The 26,561-nt window shown below is 41.2% G+C and overlaps 1 protein-coding gene across 4 annotated transcripts in view; it reads right to left on the reverse strand.

The window, feature by feature from the left end:
* DNA2 (DNA replication helicase/nuclease 2) overlaps nt 1–23,741 on the reverse strand; it is a 56,537-nt gene extending 32,796 nt beyond the window's left edge. For all 4 annotated transcript variants that reach the window (XM_044239645.1, XM_044239644.1, XM_044239643.1 and 1 more), the window contains exons 1-6: nt 23,242–23,741; nt 21,045–21,227; nt 19,995–20,178; nt 15,900–16,045; nt 8,494–8,625; nt 441–660 (exon numbers count right to left, since the gene is read on the reverse strand). In XM_044239645.1, coding sequence (XP_044095580.1) covers nt 441–660; nt 8,494–8,625; nt 15,900–16,045; nt 19,995–20,178; nt 21,045–21,227; nt 23,242–23,414 — 1,038 coding nt within the window. In that variant the 5' untranslated portion in view covers nt 23,415–23,741. The remainder of the gene's footprint in view (nt 1–440; nt 661–8,493; nt 8,626–15,899; nt 16,046–19,994; nt 20,179–21,044; nt 21,228–23,241) is intronic.
* Between the last annotated feature and the right edge of the window lie 2,820 nt (nt 23,742–26,561).

The raw sequence follows: 26,561 nt of genomic DNA on the forward strand, positions 1-26,561 counted from the left end.
AAATAATAGTCCCATGTTAAACTAAGTTTAGAAAACAACAGGTTTAAACATACCTAAACCAAATCCGTATTACTTTGATTTCTCAGAAACTTTAATAGGCTACCATGCATCATTAAATTTCCAAATATACTTGGTTTCAGCAAATTTTATCACCAAAGAATTCTTTAGGAGTATCTGTTTAGACTAGTAGTTTGGCAACATAAACTTGGCAACACTGTCTTATAAATTCAGCTGTTGTATTTCTTCACTAGAGAAAACTTTCGGCTAGCCTCGTATACATTTACAAACAATTTGAGTACTCTGGATACATCCCAAATTGAAAAGTACTATATGAAACTTAAATAAAAATTACCCAAATTGAACCAAAATATATAAAGCAGACCTACATTTTTCAGTGTACTAAATATTCAGACAATTTTCTTACTAAGACTTATACCTACCTGACTGCGGTGTTCAATAGAATTTAATTCTTTGCCAGTTTTAAGTTCCAGTGGCATTATCTTATATTTCGTTTTATATCCTCGATGTATTTTCACACCAACAGTGACATCTATTTTGCCTTTCAATCCAAACCTAGGGGACCAAATGCTTTCTTCAATATCCAATGAGTTTATGACTTCAATATTACATGTTGAATTATTGTTATTACCATCACTCGGCCTAAAAAACGAAAGACAAGAATACTTCCTTAGAACACTTCACTTTTCTCACATTCTGGCACTGACCCTATGACACACAGAGGATTGGGGGATGGGAGATCATCCACACACTTTTACCGAAGTGATTCTCAAAATGTGGTGCCTAGACGAGCATCATCAACATCACCTAGGAACTTGTTCTTTTTTTTTTAAGATTTTATGTATTTATTTGACAGAGAGAGATCACAAGTAAGCAGAGAGGCAGGCAGAGAGAGAGGAAGGGAAGCAGGCTCCCTGCTGAGCAGAGAGCCCGACGTGGGACTCAATCCCAGGACCCCGAGATCATGACCTGAGCCAAAGGCAGCAGCGTAACCCACTGAGCCACCCAGGCACCCTCACCTAGGAACTTCTAATACAAGCAAATTCTCAGGCTCCACTCCAAACCTACTCATCAGAAAGTCTGCAGGTAAAACCCAGCAATTTGTTTTACAAACTCTGCAAGTGATTCTGATGCATGCTCAAGATTGAGAACCGCTGTCCAATGCCTCTAAATCACATAATTTAAGTCTTAATACTTACCATCTATACTTTTGAGTTCATTCCTACTATAATCTTCCTAACTGAGGCCTTTATCTCCTCAGGCCTAGATTACTACAAGTATCACTATTTGGACCTAATGAAGCCACAATACCAATATGAATATTCTGATATACAATTATTACACAGGTTAATATAAAATGGCTTGCATGTGGTTGCACCCAAGGTAGCAAAGGCTGTGTTCCTTCAGTGATAATGAGCTGTCTTTAAGAATGAGCTGTCTTTTCCCATCATCCATGCAGTATGAAGCCTGATTATCAAACACTTTGCTCCTACACTCCCCATAATGAGGGGCGTCCTCAGGCGCCCCTCGGCATTGTTTTTTATATTACAAAAGAAGTTCTGAGTCTACTATCCTAACTTAAATAACCAAGAGCACAGGAAGGAGAAAAATATATATATAAACATCAAAGGAATTAGGAGGTGAAAATAACTTTGAAAGCTTCCTACCTAAGGTTCTTATCTAAGATTTACTCATTTTCAGAGCAGTAAATTATTCAGCAGGAGAAAAGTCAGATAGCACCAACTTTTATTAAACCTATTCTAGACTCAAAGCCAGATAAGATACTAAATCTAATAGAAATCTTACACGAGGGCGCCTGGGTGGCTCAGTGGGTTAAGCCTCTGCCTTTGGCTCAGGTCATGATCTCAGGGTCCTGGGATCGAGTCCCCCAGTGGGCTCTCTGCTTGGTGGGGAGCCTGCTTCCTCCTCTCTCTCTCTCTCTCTGCCTGCCTTTCTGCCTACTTGTGATCTCTCTCTGTTAAATAAATAAATAAATTCTTTAAAAAATAAAAAAATAAAGAAATCTTACACGAAAAGGATAAATTTTCTAGTAATAAAATATATTTTAGATCATAAAAATCAAGATTTGGGGTGCCTGGGTAGCTCAGTCAGTTGAGTCTCTGCCTTCAGCTCAGGTCATGATCCTAGGGTCGGATCTGCCTGCGGCTCTGCCTACTTGTGCCGTCTGTCAAATAAATAAATAAAATCTTTTAAAATAAATGTTAATTAAATAAAATAATTGAGATTTTAAAAGCTTAAGAATTCTATCAGAATACATGACTTATTTGACTTTAATTTGCTAATTTCACGTTATTTAGATCAGCAACTACATCTTAACAAATGAGAATATTTTCTAGAGAAAAAAATGACATTTCAGTAATTTTTTTTTACTGTTTTGGTTTAAAAATATAGTCTCCAGGGGCGCCTGGGTGGCTCAGTGGGTTAAAGCCTCTGCCTTCGGCTCAGGTCATGATTCCAGGGTTCTGAGATCGAGCCCCGCATCGGGCTCTCTGCTCAGCGGGGAGCCTGCTTCCTCCTCTCTCTCTGCCTGCCTCTCTGCCTACTTGTGATCTCTGTCTGTCAAATAAATAAATAAAATCTTAAAAAAAAAGAAGATATATATATATATATACATATATATATATATATATAGTCTCCAGGAATGTATGTATACTTCTGCAGTCTCTGAGGAAGACAACAGAGGAATTCAAGGAAGCTACAACTTATCCAAAATTTCTTAAATATTGTTCTGTTTTCTTTCTCCAAATGTTATCTAATTGTGTTATATATTTAAATATGCTCCAATGAAATAAAGCAAACTTCATTATTTATAAAATATCACATGTATACTTAATAGAAGATAGGTAATGAAACTTTTAACATTGCTACTGAAATTCATTCCCCTAGAAAATGGAAGTAATGTGATTTTGTTTTTTGTGGTTTTTAAAATTTTATTTATTTATTTGACAGAGAGATCACAAGTAGGCAGAGAGACAGGCAAAGAGAGAGGAAGAAACAGGCTCCCTGCTGAGCACAGAGTCTGACTCCGGGCCTGATCCCAGGACCTGAGATCATGGCCTGAGTCGAAGGCAGAGGCTTAACCCACTGAGCCACCTAGGCGCCCCAGTAATGTGATTTTAGACCTAGGTCTGTGGAATAAATGACAATATTTCAATTTAATTACTATGATTTTAACCAAATAATGCTGTAAAACTCTGATGGAGAATATGACACCGTAAAAATGAAGATTTATGGGGCGCCTGGGTGGCTCAGTGGGTTAAGCCGCTGCCTTCGGCTCAGGTCATGATCTCAGGGTCCTGGGATCGAGTCCCGCATCGGGCTCTCTGCTCAGCAGGGGGCCTGCTTCTCTCTCTCTCTCTCTCTCTCTCTCTCTCTCTGCCTGCCTCTCCATCTATTTGTGATTTCTCTCTGTCAAATAAATACATAAAATCTTTAAAAAAAAAAAATGAAGATTTACTCTTACTACCTAATGGGTGAGAAAGCTTATTTCCTTAAATGACCTTTAAAAGTCTCATTCTCTGTGCTAAAGTCTAAAAAAGATTTTTTTAAAAGATTTTATTTATTTATTTAACAGAGAGACACAGTGACAGAGGGAACATAAGCAGGGGGAAGCAGGCTTTCCACTGAGCAGGGAGCCTGATGCAAGGCTCAATCCCAGAACCCTGAGATCATGACCTGAGCTGAAGGCAGAAGCTTAACGACTGGGCCACGTGGACACCCCAAGATTTTTTTTTAAGGTGGCTGTAAACTGCTGCAAAAATGACACAAGCTAAAACATAGAGGAGCTCTTCCTTCACAGACATAGAAGGTTCCATTGGAAGTAACTGAAACAAAAAAGTCTTATACCAAGATACAGAGAGGAGGACACTGGGCTAGGAATCAAAAATTATTACTATAGACTCAGCTACACCACTGTTCTTTCACATAAAACCTGGAAAAGTCATACCACTCACTGGATCTCAGTTTCCTTATGTGAAACTAAGAGTTGACCTCAAAAATCCCTTTCAGGGATCTGAACCCCACACCTTCCCTGGCTTCCTATCAGGAAGGCTTGTTCCAGGCTACCTAATTCCTTACTAGTCCATCATAAGCCTCCCCAGCCTCCGCTGATGGATTCTACTCCTCTCTCCTTCTTTCCTTACATAGCACACTCTTCCATGCCTCTTGTTGCCCTACATGTTCTCTCTAAGCAATGCCCTCCAGGTCTATGTTTTCAGCTACCACCAGTAGAGAGTTCTTGGAGGGGTTTACTCTCCCTGGAACACCAGGTCCTAGCACACTGCTGAAGAGATACTGCATGGAATAAGTGTTTGCTAAAGAGCTAAGCCTATGGGTCAGTGAGAAAATGGCAGCTTACCACCGCAAAAACAATGAATACATTTTAGAAGGGAGACTTTGAGGTATGAACATGGATAGGTTTTTTTGTTTCAATCTTCCTGAAATGAAGATGTGTTTATACATAATTTTTCAGAAATAAAAAAAAATATTAGAATAAAATGATTTATTTCAACCCAAAAAAAAAAACCCGAAAACAAAAAAAAAGCAATGAATACATTTTAACCAAAAGAAAAAACATGCAGACAAAATGCTGAAACAATTAAATAGTAAAATAAAAGCTAATATGTGAAACAACAAAGAAAAGGTATATCCACCACAACTTTAATCCTCAAGCAAATTTAAATGACTCCAAAATAAATAATAAGGAAGGAAAAGAGAGGTGTGTAGTGAGAAAGGGTAAATAAGGATAAAGAAATAATTAGGAACACTATAAAACAAAAATTAAGTTTGTAATTATGATAGAAAATCAAGAGACTAGAATAACATAATTACTACAAAAAAATGAAACAAATTATGAGAAGAATGACTACTTAATAAACACTTCCCTGTTTATCACAGTGAAGACTAATGCAGAGACCCACCCCCTATTCTAGACATAGGCAATTTGCTTCAAAGAAATAACAAAGAATGAAGCGCTTATAAATTTAACCCATTTATTACAGTTTTTTTATTTTTTTAAGGAAGGGAGCTACTGGTATATTTAAGACCACTTCAGAAAAAAAGGAATATGAAAAATAAACCCAATTCTAATAGCACGATAAGCCTCATTTTTTTTTAAATAACCATTATTAAAATAGATATCAAAATCCTGGCAAACAGTGGTGATGGTTACACAACTCTACAAATATACTAAAGTCACTGAATTGTAAATAATAATAAAAGAAATAAAAACAATTAAATAAAAACAATTAAAATCCAGATACAGGGGGCGCCTGGGTGGCTCCGTGGGTTAAGCCTCTGCCTTCAGCTCAGGTCATGATCTCAGGGTCCTGGGATCAAGTCCCACATCAGGCTTTCCACTAAGCAGGGAGCCTGCTTCCTCCTCTCTCTCTCTCTCTCTCTCTCTCTGCCTGCCTCTCTGCCTACTTGTGATCTTTTCAAATAAATAAATAAAATCTTTTAAAAATAATTAAATAAATAAAAATAAATAAAATCCAGATACAGGACATTTAAACATTGCTAACAACCTTCTAAAATGATTACAAAATTCTCAGAGAACTCTAGCACTATGTAAAAGGTTGTAAAATTTCCAAATATCTTTGATGAAGTAGTCCACTTGAGATTTTTTTTTTTTAAGATTTTATTTATTTATTTGACAGACAGAGATCACAAGTAGCCAGAGAGGCAGGCAGAGAGGCAGGCAGAGACAGACTGGGAAGCAGGCTCCCCGCTGAGCAAAGAGCCCGATGTAGGGCTTGATCCCAGGACCCTGAGATCATGACCTCAGCTGAAGGCAGAGGTTTAAACCCACTGAGCCACCCAGACACCCCTCCACTTGAGATTTTAATGCCAAGAAATAAATGTCCCATAGGTCAACCCTTCCACTTGTGTACTCTCATTCCTTCTGCCATGATCAACACATATCTGACCTTTCCCATCTCTCATGATGAATTCTGCCCTCTCAGTGGAATTCTCCCCATGAGCACATGAACACATTATAGCTCCCATCTTCAAAACAACAAAGCTCTCTTAGCCTCCACATAAGCCTCTGGTTACCATTTCATTTCTATGTGTCCCTCATAGAACAACCCCTCACTACAGCTGCCTAACTCCCTATCTCCAAATCCTCCTCTACCATTCTCTCTTGACATCCTTCTCATCACATTTTCTGCCCTGGAAACACTACTGACTTTTCCTTCCCTCACACTCCACAACCAATCCAAAACTATCCTTTCCACCACTAAAGTCTGACTGAAGTCCAACTGATTCTCATCACTTCCACTGTCTCAGCTACCAACATCCCTTATTTGGGTTCTTTTAAGAGCCTCCAACTTAGTCTCTCTACCTCTGCCCTCATCCTACAACGCAGTCTCAAAAGAGCAGCCAGAATGATCCTTTTAAAAGTAAATCTGTCAGGCTCCTGGCTCGGCAGGGAGTCTGCTTCTCCCTCTGACCTCTTTCCTCTCTCTCTCTCAAATAAATAAATAAAATCTTTTTAAAAAAAAAAAAAAAAGGAAATCTGATGGGGGCGCCCGGCTGACTCAGTAAGAAGAGCAACTCTTGATCTCGGGATCATGAGTTCAAGCTCCATGCTGGGTGGAGAGGTCACTTAAATAAAAAAAATATAAAAATAATGTAAATCTGGGAGCACCTGGGTGGCTCAGCCGGTTAAGCGTCTACCTTAGGCTCAGGTCATGATCTCAGGGTGCTGGGATCGAGTCCCACATCAGGCTCCCTGCTCAGCAGGGAGCATGCTTCTCCCTTTCCCCACTCCTCACTTGTGTTCTCTTATTCTCTCTCTCAAATAAATAAATAAAATCTTTTTTTTTTTTAAAGATTTTATCTATTTGATAGAGAGAGATCACAAGTAGACAGAGAGGTAGGCAGAGAGAGAAAGGGAAGCAGGCTCCCTGCTGAGCAGAGAGCCCGATGCCGGGCTCAATCCCAGGACCCCAAGATCATGACCCAAGCCGAAGGCAACAGCCCAACCCACTGAGCCACCCAGGTGCCCCGATAAATAAAATCTTCTAAAAAAATAAAGTAAATCTGATTAATGCACACAGAAAGGTTAAGTTACAGAGCTAAATTGCGGCAAAACTGGGATTCACATCCAGGTTCAGTGTAGATCTCTCTGAACCACAGAGAACTTTAAACAACAAACTGGTCCAAAGAACTAACGGTTCCTAAGTTTCTGATGCACAAATCTTAACCAACTGAGCCACCCAGGCGCCCTTCTGATGCACAAATCTTAAACAAGTTTTTCAGATCACAAAGTGTCCTGCGATAAAATAGTAAGAATACTGAGAAAAGGTAAGAAAATTTATATAAATGGAAGCTGTGCCTCTTTAAAGAAAAAGAAAATGTTGATAAGGGGGAGGGGGAGGGGGCAGGAAATTACATCAAAACCCTCTGTGCAAGCGAGCTCTCCAGTGGCCTCTTATCTAATCAGAACAGCAGCCAGAGTCCTGACAGGGCTTACAAGGCCCCGGAAGGCTACTTCTGTTCCTTCCCTCCTTGCTCTGCCCCCACCACACTGGCAGGTGTCATCACCCGAGGGGCTGTGCCTGGAACACTCGTCCTGAAGAGAGCTGTTCAGCTACCTCCTTCATCTCCTTCAGGCTTCATCTCCACATCATCTTATTGGAGAGGCCTTTCACAACCATTCACTAGAAATAATATGTCCACCACCACCAACAACAACTCCACATTCTTTCTTATGTTGTTCTACCCTGCATTTATCAGTCTGTTGTTTACTTGTACAGTACTATAGAAACATCATGAAGTCAGCTGCTTCCCCCCAACACCCATGATAATCCCAGCACCTAGAACATTACCTGGCACATATTAGGCACTAGATAAACATTTGCTGAATGAGTAAACAATGAAAGAGAAAAAAAATTTATGACTTATAAACTTACACGAACGCTTCTTTAAGGGAAAAAAACCAATAAACTGCCAAATGCCAAAATGAGTTAAATGCTTCAACACAGTATTTAAACATAGAGCACAAATCCACAGGACAATCAGCATGTGACACAGACCATATAGGATAGTAATAGAAATATATACAAATTACAATCCCGAGAAGATCTATAAATTGGTTATTTTATTTAGAAAACATACTGACAGGGGCACCTGGCTGGCTCAGGGAATGTAACTCTTGATCTTTGGGTTATGAGTTCAAGTCCTACGTTGGGTATAGAGATTACTTAAAAAAAAAAACTTAAAAAAAAACTGATATACAAAAATCAGAAGATTTTATGATAATGAAAGTAGAATTTCTATTCATTAGATTATTTTTTGTCCTGGAAAGACACTCGGGACCATAACATATAAAATAAGCAAACAAAAAAGCTAGTTGTACTAACTCAACCTTTAAAAAATTGTATTTCAACACACAGAGTAAAATCCTGATCTGAACATATGAACACCACATAAACAAAATGAGTTTCTTACAGAGAGAGCTGCATCTGGGGTAAGTCAGCTGAATTATATTTATGCATGAAATCTCTGGCCCATTTAGAAAATGAAGGAAGATACTCCTCTACTTCTTGTTTTATCTCTTCTTGATTCAGATTTAAGCGATACCTGCAAAATAAGAGATTAAACAAGTAAAAAAGTAAGTAAGAACCAAAATATCCAAATAAACAAGATATCCACCAACTAATTAATGGATATATAATGTGATATATATGGGCCACCTGGCTGCTTCAGCTGGTAGAGCACAGAGCGTGCGACTCGTGATCTCAGGAGTGTAAGCTCACGCCCCACACTGGGGAAAGAGTTTACTTAAAAATTAAGTAAATAGGGGCGCCTGGGTGGCTCAATGGGTTAAAGCCTCTGCCTTTGGCTCGGGTGGTGATCCCAGGGTCCTGGGATCAAGCCCTACATCGGGCTCTCTGTTCAGCGGCGAGCCTTCCACCTCTCTATCTGCCTGCCTCTCTGCCTACTTGTGATCTCTGCCTGTCAAATAAATAAATAAATAATCTTTTAAAAAAAATTAAGTAAATAAAATCTTTTTTTTAAATGTGGTGTATACATACAATGGAATATTATTCAGCCTTAAAACTGAAGAAAGCAGAGGCCTATCGGTCCTCCAAAAGAACTGGTTCAGCAGAGAAAACAATATTAGCAACCTAGTTCTGCCAAAATTGCTTTTCCTGAGCACAGTAGCAACCTCAAGCTGTAAGACGAGCTGAAATTCCTCAGGGGAGCAATTGCTGATACCAGAAAGCTCCAAATGATCACATATTCAGATGACCAGAGGCAAGGGTTATCCTTGCAAAAGCCTGCTTGAAATCTGGCCAAGTCCTTGGCTAATAGCTGGATGCCACACCAAGCACAAAGACCCCTGACACAGACATCGAATGTCACCACCTGCAGGCCCCAGCCACCTGGCTGTGTGGGGAGAGGCCTGAAGGCAAGGTGAGCAAGACCAGCGCTGCCCAATGTAGTGGGGGTTCCTGAGCCCTCGGGGAACACTGGACTGCTGTCCAGAGCCCTGCTCAGCCTGTTCTACAGGTACTGTCATCATGGTATACAGCCCATCGTGTATACCATGGCATATACTAATCTTAGAATCTACACACATCTAATAGGTGAATCCCAGTAAAAAGCATATGGATGCTGTCTGCACTAATCCTGCAACTTTTCTCTAAATTTGAAATTATTTCCAAATAAAAAGATTTTTTAAATGTTTTAAGGGCATATATTCTCTGTCCCCACAATTCTACTTCTAAGTATTTAAGCCAGATATATGCCTCAAAGGTATGAAATAAGGGATATATAAAGGTATTTTTTTAAAAGATTTGTTTATTTACTGGAGAGACAGAGAGCAAGAGAGGGAGGACGGGGGCAGAAGGAGAGGGAGAGAAAACCTCAAGCAAACTCCACGCTGAGCACGGATCCCAAGGCAGGGCTCAATCCCACGACTCCGAGATCATGACTTAAGCCAAAATCAAGAGTTGAAAGCTTAACCAGCTGGGCCACCCAGGGGCCCCTAAAGGTGTTTCTTACACGATTGCTAATAAAAGCAAAGACTGAAATGCCAGGGGGATACTTAAATAAATTACAGTACATCCATACAATGAAATATTACACCATTATTAATTAAAATTGAGACAGCTCAGGGGTGCCTGAGTGGCTCAGTCATTTGGGCGTCAGACTCTTGATTTCAGCTCAGGTCATGACCATGGAGTCATGAGATCAAGCCCCGCAGCAGGCTCAGCACTGGGCTGGGTGTAGAGCCTGTTTAAGTTTTTCCCTCTCCCTCTCCCTCTGCCCCTATTACCCCGTACCCATGCTCTCTCTCTCAAAAAAAAAAGCTCAGTAAGTACTACCAAGGAATGATCATCACATTTAACCTTTAAGTGCACAATAACATACATAGTATTCTACAATTTACCTAAAAAAAATATATATGTACACATACACACACACATATAAACACTTGAAATCTCTGTAAAATGACATACAAGAAACTGGTAACAGTGGTTTCCTTTGGGGCAACTGGATGGCTCTGTCGGTTAAGTGTCTGCCTTCAGCTCAGGTCATAAACCTAGGGTCCTGGGATTGGATCCCTCATCAGCCTCCCTGCTCAGCAGGTAGCCTGCTTCTCCCTCTGCCTGTTGTTCCCCCTGCTTCTGCTCTCTGTCAAATAAACAAAATCTTAAAAAAAAAAAAAAAAAAAAAAACCCAGTAGTTGCCTTTGGGAAGAGGAACTATGTGACGAGGAGGATGCAGGGAAAAAGGACTTACTTTGTACCAGAGAGCCTCTTCCACTCCCATAATAGGGTATATACAAATTTAAAACCTTTTTAGAAATAATCATTCATTATTTTAAAAAACATCTACACATTTGGGTAATCTTTTCCTAAATAACTTTCTCCAATCATTTTGGAGTCATTCTTCATTGTCATGATGTCCTTAGGTAAGTTCTTCCCAGTGTTTTATTTTTGACAGAGTAGACCCTTTAAATTTCCAAACCAGTCCATAGTGGTTATTTAACATCTTCTGCATTTAAATTCTCCCTTTTTAATTTTAGCCAAGTCACAGCAAAACAACATGTAACAGCCTGGTCTTTCCTGAAATTATTAAGATACTTAAGGTAGGATCTCCAAGCCTAGACTTTTATAGGTATTAATAAGAAGGTAAAGCATAGAAGATAAAAATCTGGGGGCACCTGGGGGGCTAAGGGGGTTAAGCATCCAACTCTTGGGGCACCTGGGTGGCTCAGTCATTAAATGTCTGCCTTCGGCTCAGGTTATGATCCCAAGGTCCTGGGATCGAGCCCTCCATCGGGCTCCCTGCTTGGCAGGAAGCCTGCTTCTCCCTCTCCCACTCCCCCTGCTTGTGTTCCCTCTCTCGCTGTGTCTTCTATCAGATGGATAAATAAAACCTTAAAAAAAAAAAGCATCCAACCCTTGATCCCAGCTCAGTCCTTGACCTCAGGGCTGTGAGTTTAAGCCCCATGCTGGGCTCCACACTGGAACCTGTATTTAAAAACAAACAAATAAATGTCTCAGTCAGTTAAGCAGCTGTCTTTGACTCAGGTCATGATCCCAGGGTCCTAGGATAGAGTCCCACATCAGCCTCCTTGCTAAGCAGGGAAGCTGCTTCTTCCTCTATGTCTGCCTATAGCTTCCCTACTTGTGCTTGCTCTCTCTGACAAATAAATAAATCTTTAAAAATCTATTCTAAGATCTATAATAGGGTAGAAGGACCTATGAGAGGGTAGAAAAGAACTTTCAACCTGTTGTTTTAGGGTCTGGGAATTTTTTTTTTTTTTTTTTGACAGACAGAGATCACAAGTAGGCAGAGAGGAAGGCAGAGACAGAGAGAGTGGGAAGCAGACTCCCCGCTGAGCAGAGAGCCCGATGTGGGACTCGATCCCAGGACCCTGGGATCATGACCTGAGCCGAAGGCAGAGGCTTTAACCCACTGAGCCACCCAGGCACCCCAAGGGTCTGGGAATTTTAAAAAATTTTTCTCTTGGGGTGCCTGGGTGGCTCAGTCAGTAAATGTCTGCCTTTGGCTCAGGTCGTGATCCCAGAGTCCTGGGATCCGACGGCATCTGGCTCCCTGCTCAACGGGAAGCCTGCTTCTCCCTCTCCCACTCCTCCTGCTTGTGTTCCCTCTCTCGCTGTGTCTCGCTCTGTCAAATAAATAAACAAAATCTTTTTTTTTTTTTTAAGATTTTGTTTATTTATTTGACAGACGGAGATCACAAGTAGGCAGAGAGGCAGGCAGAGAGAGAGAGGAGGAAGCAGGCTCCCTGCTGAGCAGAGAGCCCAATGTGGGGCTCGATCCCAGGACCCCAGGATCATGACTTGAGCCGAAGGCAGAGGCTTTAACCCACTGAGCCACCCAGGCGCCCCTAAATAAACAAAATCTTAAAAAAAAAAAAAAGTTTTCTCTTGATGGGATGGCTGACTGGCTTAGTCAGTAGAGCATGTAACTCTTGATCTTGGTGTGGTGAGTTTTCACCCCACACATGGGGTAGAGTTTACTTTAAAAAAGGGTCACTACAGCTTCCTGCTTGCACACTTTCTTAGACCCTTTAATCTGAAATAGCAGCTGCTGTGTTGTAGGAGAGACTCACATGGCAAGAAACTGAAGCCTCATGACAACAGCCATGACTGTTACCAGCTTGGAACCAGATCCTCCCTTCAAAGGACTGCAGCTCCAGGGGCGCCTGGGTGGCTCAGTGGGTTAAAGCCTCGGACTTCGACTCAGGTCATGATCCCATAGTCTTGAGATCGAGCCCCACATCGGGCTCTCTGCTCTGCAGGGAGCCTGCTTCCTCCCATCTCTCTCTCTCTGCCTGCCTCTCTGCCTACCTGTGATCTCTTGTCTGTTGAATAAATAAATAAAATCTTTAAAAAAAAAAAAAAAAAAAAAGACTGCAGCTATAAACAGGAGACCCTAAGCCCGAGCCATCCAGCTAATGCACCTCTGAATTCCTAACCTATAGATACTATAAGAAAATTGATTAGATATTTGTCATTAAGCCACTATGGTTTTTTTTTAAGCTACTAAGTTTTTTTGTGTTTTATTTGACACAGAGAGAGAGAGGGAGAGAGAAAGCGCGGGCGTGCAAGCGTGCACAAGCAGGGAAAGTGGCAGGCAGGGGGAGAGGAAGAAGCAGGCTCCCCGCTGAGCAGAGAGCCAAAGCTGGGGCTCGATCCCAGGACCCTGAGATCACAGCCCGAGAGGAAAGCAGATGCTTAACTGACCAAGGCACCCAGGCGCCCCTTAAGCTACTAAGTTTTGATGTGATTTGTTTCAGGGCAATGATCAATACAACACACAACAGGTATCACTGTGTGTTGATTAGGGTATGACAAAAAAAATTAAAACTCTGAAATGCCATAAACGAGTGTTGGCAAGAATATGGGGGAAAAAACCAAAAAACCCTTATGTACTATTGGTGAAAATGCAAACTGGTGCAGCCACAGTGGAAATAGTATGGAGGTTTCTCAAAAAAATTAAAAATATAACTACCCTTTGACCCTGAATCACACTACTGGGTATTTACCCAAAGAATTAAAACACTAATTCAAAAGGGTATACGCACCCCTATGCTTTTTTTTTTTTTTTAAAGATTTTATTTATTTATTTGACAGAGAGAGAGAGAGAGAGAGAAATCACAAGTAGGCAGAGAGGCAGGCAGAGAGAAGGAGAAGCAGGCTTCCCGCTGAGCAGAGAGCCCGATATGGGGCTTGATCCCAGGACCCTGGGATCATGACCTGAGCTGAAGGCAGAGGCTTTAACCCACTGAGCCACCCAGGCGCCCCGCACCCCTATGCTTATAGCAGGTTTTACAATAGACAAATTGTAGAAGCAGCCCAAGTGTCCATGGATAAGTGGATAAAGATAGCAAGAGAGCGCGTGCGCACACACACACAGACACACAGAGAGAAATATTATTCAGCCATAAAAAAGAATAAAATCTTGCCTTTTACAACAACATGGATGGACCTAGAGAGTATAACACTATTCGAAGGAAGTCAGAGAAAGACAAATACCATACAATTTCACTCATATGTGAAATTTAAGAAACAATCAAAAAAAAAAAAAAAAAACCCAACAATGGGAAAAAAAGGCCCTAACCCAAAACAGACTCTTAACTGTAAAGAACAAACTGGTTACCAGAGAGGAGGTGGGTGGGAGAATGGGTAAAATAGATGAAGGAGATTAAGACTCCACTTATCTCAATGAGCACAGGGTGATGTGTGGAAGTGCTAAATCACTACATTGTACACCTGAACTAATATAACACTGTATGTTAACTATAATGGAAGTATAATTAAAAACTTAATAAAGAAAAAAAGCTAAGTTACTTTATATATATATAACATTTCTATTTTAAAAAAGCAAAATATCTGTTTTACAGTAAAACCTTGACCAAGGCACAACCTCTCTGTGTATTTCTTCATTTATAATGGATCATATAAGATGACTAAAAGCACTGAACACAGGGCCTGACACACATCAGGGTTCTAAAATGTTTTTAGGAGGGGGTGCCTGGGTAGCTCAGTTGTTTATGCATCTGCCTTCAGCTCAGGTCCTGATCTCCAGGTCCTGGGATCGAGTCCCGTATTGGGCTCCTGGCTCAGTGGGAAGTCTGCTTCTCCCTCTACCTCCCCCGCCATTCCTGCTCTCTCCTCTTCTCACTGTCTTTCTCTCTCATATAAATAAATAAAATCTTCTTTAAAAAGAAATAAGAAAGAGGGGCACCTGGGTGGCTCAGTTGGTTAAACGACTGCCTTCAGCCCAGGTCATGATCCTGGAGTCCTGGGATCGAGTCACACATCGGACTCCCTGCTTGGCAGGGAGTCTGCTTCTCCTGCTGACCTTTCTCCACTCATGCTCTTTCTCTCTCAAATAAATAAATAAAAATTAAAAAGGAAAAAAGAAAAACAAAAGAAAAAATTTTTAGGACAATAGATCATATGGCATTAGTAAATCAGTTGTATTGCCATACAAATATGTGCCATTCTGGAACACATTTTTTCCATATAAACAGGGAAAGAGGTTACCACGTGACTCAGTGGGTTAAGCCTCTGCCTTCTGCTCAAGTCATGACCCCGGGGTCCTGAGATCAAGGCCTACATGGGGCTCTCTGTTCAGCAGGGAGCCTGCTTCCCCCCCCTCTCTGTCTGCCTCTCTGCCTACTTGTGATTTCTCTCTGTGTCAAATAAATAAATAAACAAATAAATCTTTTTTTAAATAAATAAATAAACTGGGAAAGAGAATTACATCTGGGAAAAAGTTTACGTCAACTAGTCTGGAAAACAAAATTACCCCTAAGAAAAATAATTCTGTGAAAAAACACAGTTTGTAATAAGAGTCACAAAGAAACAGCAGAATATGCCAACCTCTCTGCATGTAGTCACTCATAAAATGTCAACAATTAGCCATTTGTGGGTTTACGTATATTCTCTCCACCGTCATAAAAATTTTGCAAAATAGGTATTACCACCTTTTTCAAAATCTTTAGGTAACCTGTTCAAACCTAAAACTGGCAAAGCTAAAATTTAAAACTAGGTCCATCTGACTCCCAAACCCATACAATTTATAGTATGTCACATTTCTAGAAATAAAGCAAAATGTTTTTCACACTCTTGGAGAGCAGCTGGAGTCTACTGTGCATGTGTACAGATATTTTTAGCTCAAGAGTTTCTATTCTGCAATTTCAGAAGCTCTTCACAGAACTGCAGTGGGGTACTACAACCCTGAATTTGCATTCTAGTATTATTCTGATTTATATTTAATAGTCTAATAACGAAATACCTTATGGATTCCAGGAGAGAATTCTCTATAATAAAATAGTACCTATAACACATGTTGTAACTACTTACATTTCCTTGAGATGCCTTATTTCTTGAACAGTTTGAAAAGCAAATTCTTGTAGCTTTTCTGGAGCAAAGCTATTGCTTATTGCTTTTTGAAATACTTCATGAAGAACTGTACCAATCAGCATTTGGCGCGTGGCTGGATCAGAGCTCTAGTTAAAAAAAAAAAAAAATCATACATTTTATTTCAAAACATATTAACAGACACGATCCCATATTTATTACCTATCCTATGAAACCACCACAGCCAAAGTGCACAGGTGAGACAAATGTCAAAATATTTTTTTTTTTTAAAGATTTTATTTATTTATTTTTCAGAGAGAGAGGGAGAGAGAGCGAGCACAGGCAGACAGATAGGCAGGCAGAGGCAGAGGGAGAAGCAGGCTCCCTGACGAGCAAGGAGCCCGATGCGGGACTCGATCCCAGGACACTAGGATCATGACCTGAGCCGAAGGCAGCTGCTTAACCAACTGAGCCACCCAGGCGTCCCACAAATGTCAAAATATTAAATAACTTTTTTCTAGTGAGTAAAATTATAGATGACTTTCACTTTCTTTTTTTTTTTAAGATTTTATTTATTTATTTGACAGAGAGAAATCACAAGTAGATGGAGAGGCTGGTATAGAGAGATAGAGAGAGAGAGGGAAGCAGGCTTCCTGCTGAGCAGAGCCCGATGCGGGACTCGATCCCAGGACCCTGAGATCATGACCTGAGCCCAAGGCAGCGGCTTAACCCACTGAGCCACCCAGGCGCCCCTCTTTTTTTTTTTAATTTTTTTTAAATTTATTCGTTTGAGAGAGAAAAGAGTGCACAAGCAGGGGGAGAGGGAGAAGCAGACTCCCCATGAGCAGGGAGCCCAATGCAGGGCTGGATCCCAGAACCCTGAGATCATGACCTGAGCCAAAAGCACTCAACTGACTGAGCCACCCAGGCACCCAACTTTTACTTCCTTCTATTCAGAATTACTTGATTTTACAAGCATGTTCTTTTTTAATCAGTGATTTCCATTTTGAAAACACTAAAAATAACCTATATGAAAAATTTCAATGTATTCTCAAATGCTTAATGTATTATTTTCTAATTTCACTTTATAATCTACTCAAATAAAACCCAATGCAGCCATAGCTCATAAATTCATGTAAGTAAAAGATATTATCAAACATAAACTTCAGGGACGCCTGGGTGGCTCAGTTGGTTAAGCAGCTGCCTTCGGCTCAGGTCATGATCCCGGCGTCCTGGGATCGAGTCCCACATCGGGCTCCTTGCTCGGCAGGGAGCCTGCTTCTCCCTCTGCCTCTGCCTGCCTCTCTGTCTGCCTATGCTCCCTCTCTCTCTGACAAATAAATAAATAAAATCTTTAAAAAAAAAAAAAACAAAAACATAAACTTCAGGCGCCTTGATGGCTCAGTCGTTAAGCGTCTGCCTTCAGGTTGGGTCATGGGATTGAGCCCTGCATCAGGCTCTCTGCTCAGCAGGGAGTCTGCTTCTCCCTCTCACACTCCCCCTGCTTGTGTTCCCTCTCTCTCTGTGTCTCTCTCTGTCAAATAAATAAAATCTTAAAAAAAAAAAAAACCATAAACTTCAAACTTACAACAAAGATTTTTGACAAGGGAACTTGTCAAAAATGTTCCCTCCACTCAAAAAGAAACAGTATTTTTTAAAAAGACACCATATTTCTCAATTAATTCTATTCTTAGCCTAGACCTTCCTCTTAAAGATATAATAAAGCCACCAAGACATGCTTCAAAAATCTTAAAAATTTACAGAGGACTCTCTGTACTATTTATGCAAGTTCTTTGTGAGTCTTAAAGTACTTAAAATAAAAAGTTTTTAAGAATTAAAAAAATATTCAGGGCTAACTTATAAAATGTAATTAAAAGGGGCGCCTGGGTGGCTCAGTGGGTTAAGCCGCTGCCTTTGGCTCAGGTCATGATCTCAGGGTCCTGGGATCGAGTTCCGCATCGGGCTCTCTGCTCAGCAGAGAGCCTGTTTCCTCCTCTCTCTCTCTCTGCCTGCCTCTCTGCCTGCCTCTCTGCCTACTTGTCATCTCTCTCTGTCAAATTAAAAAAAAAAGAATGTAATTAAAAGACAAGTTGATAGCCCCTACCCACAAATGAAAATACAAAGCTGATTTTTTAAAACTACAATAATTGACAACTAAGACTATTAGGAAATGTCTATTTAGGGATTTTTTCCTTCTCTTTTTTTTTTCTTTTTGCTCAGCTGTATTTTTGGATTTCTATATACCTATAAATTGTATAATTTAAAAAATACCCTGAAAAGAAGAAATTCTTTAATAAATAAAACCCAGATTCTTCAACAAATGGCACTGAAGTAAAGAGGGTAAGTACAAGGTAAAACTAATATAGATTAAAAGAAACTTAGGAGACATACCAACCAAACATAATGCAAAAAAAATTTTTTTGGAAGAACCTGGCTGGCTCAGTCAGAGAAGCATGCAAATCTTGATCTTGGGGTTGTAGTTTCAAACTCTATGTTGGGATTAGAGACTACTTAAAAAAAATAAAATCTTGGGGCACCTGGGTGGCTCAGTGGGTTAAGCCTCTGCCTTTGGCTCAGGTCATGATCTCAGGGTTCTGGGATCAAGCCCCACATCAGGCCCTCCGCTCAGCAGGGAGCCTGCTTCCACACCTCCCCCTTTGCCTCTCTGCCTACTTGTGATCTCTGTCTGCCAAATAAATAAACAAAATCTTTAAAAAAAGAAAAATAATTTAAAAATAATAAAAAATAAAATCTTAAGGGGTGCCTGGGTGGCTCAGTTGCTTAAGCATCTGACCCTTGGTATCTGCTCAGGTCATGCTCTCACGGTCATGTGATCAAGCCCTGCAAAGGGCCCTCTGCACTCAGTATAGAGTCTGCTCCAGACTGTCTCTCCCTCCCATGTGCTCTCTTTCTCTCTCAAATAAATAAAATCTTTACAAAATAATAAAATAAATAAAATCTTTTAAAAAAAGAAGAAAAAGATCTTATTTGGATTCTGACTGATTCTAAGAAAACAACTAAATAAAAATATTTTCTTGGGGGGCCTGGGTGACTCAGTCAGTTAAGCGCCTGCCTTCAGCTCTGGTCATGCTCCCAGGCTCCTGGGATCAGTCTGCATCAGGCTCCCTGCTCAGCGGGGATCCTGCTTCTCCCTCTCCCTCTGCCTGCCACTCCCCCTGCTTGTGTTCTCTCTCTCCCTCTGACAACAATTTTAAAGCTTTTATTTATTATTTGAGAGAGAGAGAGCACAAGCAAGAGAAAGAGTATGAGCAAGGGGGAGGGGCAGAGGGAGAGAGAGAAGCAGACTCCCCACCAAGCAGAGAGCCCAATTCAGGGCTCGATCCCAGACCTCAATATCATGACCTGAACTGAAGGCAGACGCTTAATCCACTGAACCACCCAGGTCCCCCTAAAAAGATATTTTCAATAAAACACATTACAGGGGCGCCTGGGTGGCTCAGTCAGTTAAGCATCCAACTTTTGATTTCAGCTCAAATGACGATCTCAGGGTTGTGAGATGGAGCGTGTCTGGCTTGGCACTGAGCACAGAGCCTGCCTGAGATTCTCTCTCCCTTTCCCCCCACCCCCCAAACCCCGCAAGCACTCCCCTTCTCTCTAAACAATAATAATAAAAATAAGAAATAATAAAAAGACATTACAGAAAATTGAGCATTATATTAATTTAAGGAATTATGATTCCTTATATTATGTATGATAAAGATATTATATTTATATTTTAAAGATCTTCAGCTTTCATTTACTTGCAAAATAATAGAATTTTGAGAACAACAAAATGGATACATGGGAGTTTACTTAAAAAAAAAATAAAAAGTGTTATCAGGCGCCTGGCTGGCTCAGTAGGTTAAGTATCTGCCGTTGGTTTAGGTCATGATCCCAGGGTCCTGGGACTGAGCCCATCAGGCTCCCTGTTCAGTGGGAACCTGTTTCTCCCTCTCCCTCTGCGTGCCACTCCCCCTGCTTGTGTGCTCTCTTTCTCTCTGTCAAGTAAATAAATTTAAAAAAGAATTTTTTTTGAAAGTGTGAAAGTGCTCTGTAACTCTAATACCCGTAGAAACACCAGCTGTTAATATTATTCACCCTAAAAGTTTCACTCAGGACAGCTCTTCTCATACACCGAATACTACTGGCTATGCTTGTGCCAGAAATCAGCATGTCTGGATATAGAATCAAATATCCAAAATCTTCATCTATTATCCAAGTATCAGATAGGCAGTCTCCCTCCAAATGAATGATGTCCCCTGGCTCCACTGGTACAGAGCACCTACAAATAAAGCATAGTATACATAGTTTAGATTCCTACATTTAAACATATTAAAGAAGCCTCAAAAAGTAAACAAATATTTTATCTAAAGGAAGGGTATCTGTAAACTTTTGGGTCTTTCAAAAAAATCTAACACTAGGATGTAGTCTTTTGAATCTTCTCCTAGTCACTCTACTCCTTTCTACCTTTGAAATATACCTGAGAATACTCAGGGGTCTTCCTGAAATACCAAAAAGGAAAACTGCTTAATGTTAGCATCATCTAACGCAAAAGCTACCAAATCTTTAATAGTGTTAATACATCGCTCCAATTCCATAATTGGATTGTTTCAATAATAATTCTCTCATTCTTAAAACTTCTAGCATATCTGGTTTCTGTAAGTCCTAAGGCATGAAGCCAAACCCAATGTGTTAAGCATAAAATATTTATCATTTTTATCTGGACAAAAAGCCTAAATAGACAAAATTAGACCTCCACTTTCTCTGCATTTCCCCTTCACCCCTCACAAACCATACGTTGCTTGAGTAGAGAAATCTAGGGTTTAAGAATGTTCTAATACTGTAATTAGTTTTGCTCTTAGTGAAAAGCTGCAATCTTAAGACAAAAAGTACTGGGAAATTTTAGAAGTAGTCACTTAATAAGGACCTTTGTAATAAATTTTCAAATGACAATAAAAACCAAGTTTCAGAATAAGGAGCTTGAGATGCTGGGGTAACAAGCACAATTTCTACAAGAAATTAATTCAGGTTCATTTCTATTCCCTTTATTAACAATTAAATTATAGCAACATCCACACAAGCCAATGTGATGAGTTTTAAGATGGTCCCCTTACGCCAGATTAGTGCTCAAAGTAACACGAAAATTACCAGTCATTCCTAAGGATACACAGTTCTTTATTTTCTAGTGACTGGGAAGCAGTAATGATTAGGTGTTTTTCATGGGTTCCTTCTTCATTCTGTAAAATATTGACCGCTAACACCAAGTACCGGTTATCTATTCCTCCGTTCAAAACCATTTTAGAAATGGAAGCTTCCACCTTCTTCTGAAATCTGAAACATATACAAACAAAACTACTTTAATATAAAATAAGTCATCCAATTTCCTTTATCTACAAACCAACCTTCTCAATTTTCTAGGTTTGCTTCTTGTAGAAAGCTTATCACAATGATCATTAGCTAAATAGGTAAAAATTAAGAGACTAAGGGCATAGTAGAATTCCTATTAAAAAACTTCCCAGACATGGGCCACCTGGGTGGCTCAGAGTGTTGGGCCTCTGCCTTCAGCTCAGGTCATGATCTCAGGGTCCTGGGATGGAGCCCTGTATAGGGCTCTCTGCTCAGCAGGGAGCCTGCTTCCCACCCCACCTCTGCCTGCCTCTGCCTACTTGTGATCTCTCTCTCCGTTAAATAAATAAAAAAACTTAAAAAAAAAATTTAAAGGGGCTGAGTGGGTTAAGCCGCTGCCTTCGGCTCAGGTCATGATCTCAGGGTCCTGGGATAGAGGCCCACATCGGGCTCTCTGCTCAGCAGGGAGCCTGATTCCTCCTCTCTCTCTGCCTGCTTGTGATCTCTGTCTGTCAAATAAATAAATAAAATCTTAAAAAAAAAAAAAAATTTTTTTTTAAACTTCCCAGACGTAATGCCACTTAAAACATGCTTATGATATGGATTTTTCCAAACACACTCTTAGTTCTTAGGAGGAGCTCTCTGGGACATCCATAATCATGAAAATCAAGGATAAATTGAAAAATATTAAATAGGGACGCCTGGGTGGCGCAGTTGGTTGGACGACTGCCTTCGGCTCAGGGCGTGATCCTGGAGTCCCAGGATCGAGTCCCACATCAGGCTCCCAGCTCCATGGGGAGTCTGCTTCGCTCTCTGACCTTCTCCTCGCTCATGCTCTCTCTCACTGTCTCTCTCTCAAATAAATAAATAAAATCTAAAAAAAAAAAAAAAAAAAAGAAAAATATTAAATAACAAATTCCTACCACTGGTGCAAACCTTACCAAAGTACAAGCAAAAGGAAATGACTTGGACACTAACCCTTTTGTAAATGAAAGGGATATTTGTCAGGGAAAAGCATAGTGTGGGTGGTTTGCTGATGTCCTACTGTGAGCCACAGTCTTACATTAACCTTTAGGCCTCCTTAGAAATCACTACTCCAAACTACTATTTCATGAAGAAAATCCTTCTATAAAATTCAGTGAGAAACAACTAGCCCCTACCTCGCAGAGAAAAGCAAGCTTAATACTGTCATTTCGCTCATTCCTTCACGGAGTAACTCACACATTTCTTATTTATAACGGGCAGGTCAACTTCACAACACTTTTATCCATCAATCCTTAAGCCGCCTGAAAACTGCAGAATTCTCTAATCGTTATAGAAAACACTAAGTCCCTCGTTAGTCTTTCCAGTTTGACTGCAGTCTTTGTCAGTGACAGTACAACTGAGTCCAACGTCGTTACCTCTATAATTCTAACACCCAACCCTCGGCTCTCTTACTCTGTAATCGCCTCATTCACCTACTTCAGGAGGCCTCAGGCCATGAATTTCCCGGCGTCGGCTGGGACGCCTTAAGGATTTCGCAAAGAATAATGCTGATCAAAACCCAAAATGCAAAGATCCGTCAACAATAATTAGTATCATTATTAATTGAAAATAATTCCACACCATGATTATGGGTCAAGTTGATCTGACTAGTCCAAGCTGAGGATAGAGAGCTCTCCTGGAGCAAGTTTCCCCGACTTAAACCTAGAGGAAAGCATCTACAGTTGCAACTTCCCTTTATGAGGGCGTTTAAGGTGCCTGGCCCTCCCCGAATTCGGGTAAGTGATACCTAAAGAAAGAAATGAACCGTTAAGGGAGCCGTCTCTGGGCTCTGGCCCGAGCGCGGCCCCAAAGAGAATACTATGAAGCGGACCCCAGCTTTGCAAACTCACCGGGAGCCCCGAGTGGGGTCCTTTAACCCGGAGCCCGGCTCCTCAGAGGCGCGACTGCGGCCTCTCCCGCTCCTTCCTTTCAAATCTCCCGCCGGGCTCCCAGACCCTCCCTCCGCTCCGCTCACCGCTCCGCCGGCCGCTCAGCCTCTTCCCCGAGACTCTTCTTCAGCAGCTCCAGTTCTTCCAGTTGCGCCATGGCAAGCGCGGAAAATGCAAACTGTCGCCAGGTAAAATCAGAAAAACCCAGCAGCTCCGACGACAAAAAAAGAAGCGCGAGTTTGGGAGGCGCTGTGCGCATGCGCCTTTCCGCGGTGGCCCCAAGGGACCTGCGCGAAAGAGCCCCCTCCCGGCCTGGCGCTTCCACGCGGAGCCCCCCACTCGGTGGCGGGAGTCTGAACAAAGTCTTTACTCCCTTGCTTTCGGCTTTCGTAGACGAGGAGTCTCCTAATCTGGCCCAGACTAAGTGCTCCCGCTCTTTCTCTTAGACACGCCAATCCTTGCTCAACTCACACTTTTAAAATCAATTGTCCAAACCCAGCCGTCCCTTGTTAGCTTGCAGAATTTTCCAATTTGGGGGGAAACAACCTCCCCTCTTTCTTTCTTTTTTTTTTTTTCCTTTTTTCTTTCTTTCTTTTTTTTTTTAGAGAGAGAGAGAGAGCACGGGGGCGCGGGGGCGAGCAGGGGAGAAGCGGACTCCGGGCTGAGTAGGGAGCCCCAGGCAAGCTGGATCTCAGGAGCCTGGGATCTTGACCTGAGTGGAAGGCAGGCAGAGGCTTAACCAACTGGGCCACCCAGGTGCCCCTGCCTTTGTTGTTTTTGTTTTGTTTTGTTTTTTAAACATTCATTCATTCATTCATTTATTTATTTGACAGAGATTACAAGTAGGCAGAGAGGCAGGCGGGGCGAGGGATATAGACTCCCTGCCTAGCAGAGAGCCCAATGCGGGGCTCCATTCATGGACCCTGAGATCATGCCTGAGCTGAAGGCAGAGGCTTAACCCACTGAGCCACCCAGGCGCCCCTCTTCTGGTTTAAGATTGATTTATTTTATAAGGAGAAAGAGCTTGCGGGAGCATGAGCAGGGGGAAGAGCAGAGGGAAAATAGATACAGGAGCCCCAGGTGGGGCTGAATTTTGAGACCACCCAGGAGCCCCTCCTCCTCTTTTTTTTTTTTTTTTTTAATGTGGAAAACTCATTGAGAAAATAGAAGCTGTCAGATAAGAACTTCCTCATCAAGCCACAACTAAATCTATAAAAGTACTAATATCTGTACTTGTCTTATAACCTATTTCCACTTTTTTCAACAGTAGACAAAGTCCATACTGATCAATGAACCACCCTACTTGTACTCCTTCTCAAGGGCATTGCTTCTTCATCTATGACATCATTGGGTTTAGATATTAGTTTAATTTTGCAAAGTTTTTAAGGGACATTTGGGTGGCTCAGTCCATTAAGCCTCTGCTTTAGGCTGGGGTCATGGTCCCGGGTCCTGGGATGGAGCCCTGGATGAGAGCTCCTTGCTCAGCAAAGCTGCTTCTCCTCTTCCTCTGCCTGTCTCTCTGCCTACTTGTTCTCTCTCACTCTCTCTCAAATAAATAAAATCCTTTTTAAAAAAAATTTTAAAGGGTTTTATTTATTTGTCAGAGAGAGCGTAAGTAGGGGGAACAGAAGACAGAGGGAAAAGCTGGCTCCCTGCTTCTCCCTGCAGAGGCTTAATTGACTGAGCCACCCAGGCTTCCTTAACCCCCAAAAGAATCTTCAAAAAAATAATATACTAGGGAATATTTCTGAATGAAATGTGTTAAAAATAATAAAATAATCACCTCATAAAGCTATTATCCAATTTTATTTTATCACAGTTTTTTTAAGATTTGGGGGCACCTCGGTGGCTCAGTTGGTTAAGAGTCTGCTTTCAGCTCAAGTCATGATCCTGGAGTCCCGGAATCAGGCGCTATAACGGGCTCCCTGCTCACCAGGGATTCTGCTTTCTCTCTGCCCTTCACCTGGCTCATGCTCTCTCTGGCTCTTGCTCTCTCTCAAGTAAATAAATAAAATCTTCTAAAAATAACAATTTTTAGAAGACTTTATTTTTTTAATTATTTTTTTCTCATACCCTCTAATATCCACCACCCAGCCACCCCATGCCTCCCAACACCCTCCCCAGAAGATTTTATTTTTTAAGTAATCTCTAAACCCAGCATGAGTCTCAAACTCATAACTCCAATGTCAAGATTCAAATGCTTGTCTGATTGAGCCAGACAGGTGCTCCCATTATACAATTTTATTTATTGTTATTTTTAAAGATTTTTATTAATTGACAGAGAGAGAGAGAGCACAAGCAGGGGGAGCAGCGGGTTCCCCACTGAGCAAGGAGGTTGATATGGGACTTGATCCCAGGACCCTGGGATTATGACCCAAGCTGAAGGCAGATGCTTAATCAACTGCGCCACCCAGGTATCCTGCATCATCCATTTTTTTTTTTTTAAAGATTTTATTTATTTATTTATTTGACACAGAGAGAGAGATCACAAGTAGGCAGAGAGGCAGGCAGAGAGAAAGGAGGAAGCAGGCTCCCTGCTGAGCAGAAAGCCCAATGCGGGGCTCAATCCCAGGACCATGACCTGAGGCCCAACCCACTGAGCCACCCAGGTGCCCCTCCCATCATCCAATTTTAAAATAATCTTTATCAAAAGTTACTTTTGGAGCAGGTGCCTGGGTGACTCAGGCAGTTGAGTGACCAACTCTTGATTTTGGCTAACATCATGATCTCAGGGTCCTGGAACCCAGCGCTCAGGGAAGAAGAGTCTGCTTCTCTCCTTCTCCCCCTCCCCAGCTTGTGCTGGTGCTCACACTCTCTCTAAAACAAGTAAATCTTAAAAAAAAAAAGAAGAAGAAGAAGAAGAAGAAGAAGAAAGAAAGAAAAGACTTTTAAAAAAAAGTTGTTTAAGGATGCCTGGGTGGCTCAGCCCTTAAGCCTCTACCTTCAGCTCAGGTCACAATCCCAGGGTCCTGGAATTCAGTACCAAATTGGACTTCTTGCTCATCTGGTAGCTTGCTTCTCCCTCTGCTGCTCCCCCTACTTGAACCCTGCTGTCTCTCTTTCTCTGACAAATTAAAAAAACAAAACAAAACAAACTTTTAAAAAATAAACAATTAAAAAGTTATCTTTTAAAAAAAAAAGTTATCTTTTACATTTATGTTAATTCATACAAAAATTATGAGAAACTTCTTGAAAAAAATGGAAAATGCTCACCTGGAATAGATAGAGATTTTTTTTCTTTTTTTTTTTTTTAACATTTTATTTATTTATTTGACAGACAGAGATCACAAGTAGGCAGAGAGGCAGGCAGAGACAGAGAGGGAAGCAGGCTCCATGCTGAGCAGACAGCCCAATGTGGGGCTCGATCCCAGGACCCTGGGATCATGACCTGAGCTGAAGGCAGAGG

The sequence above is a fragment of the Neovison vison genome, chromosome 2, assembly GCF_020171115.1.
Source record: "Neovison vison isolate M4711 chromosome 2, ASM_NN_V1, whole genome shotgun sequence".
Lineage (NCBI taxonomy): Eukaryota > Metazoa > Chordata > Mammalia > Carnivora > Mustelidae > Neogale > Neogale vison.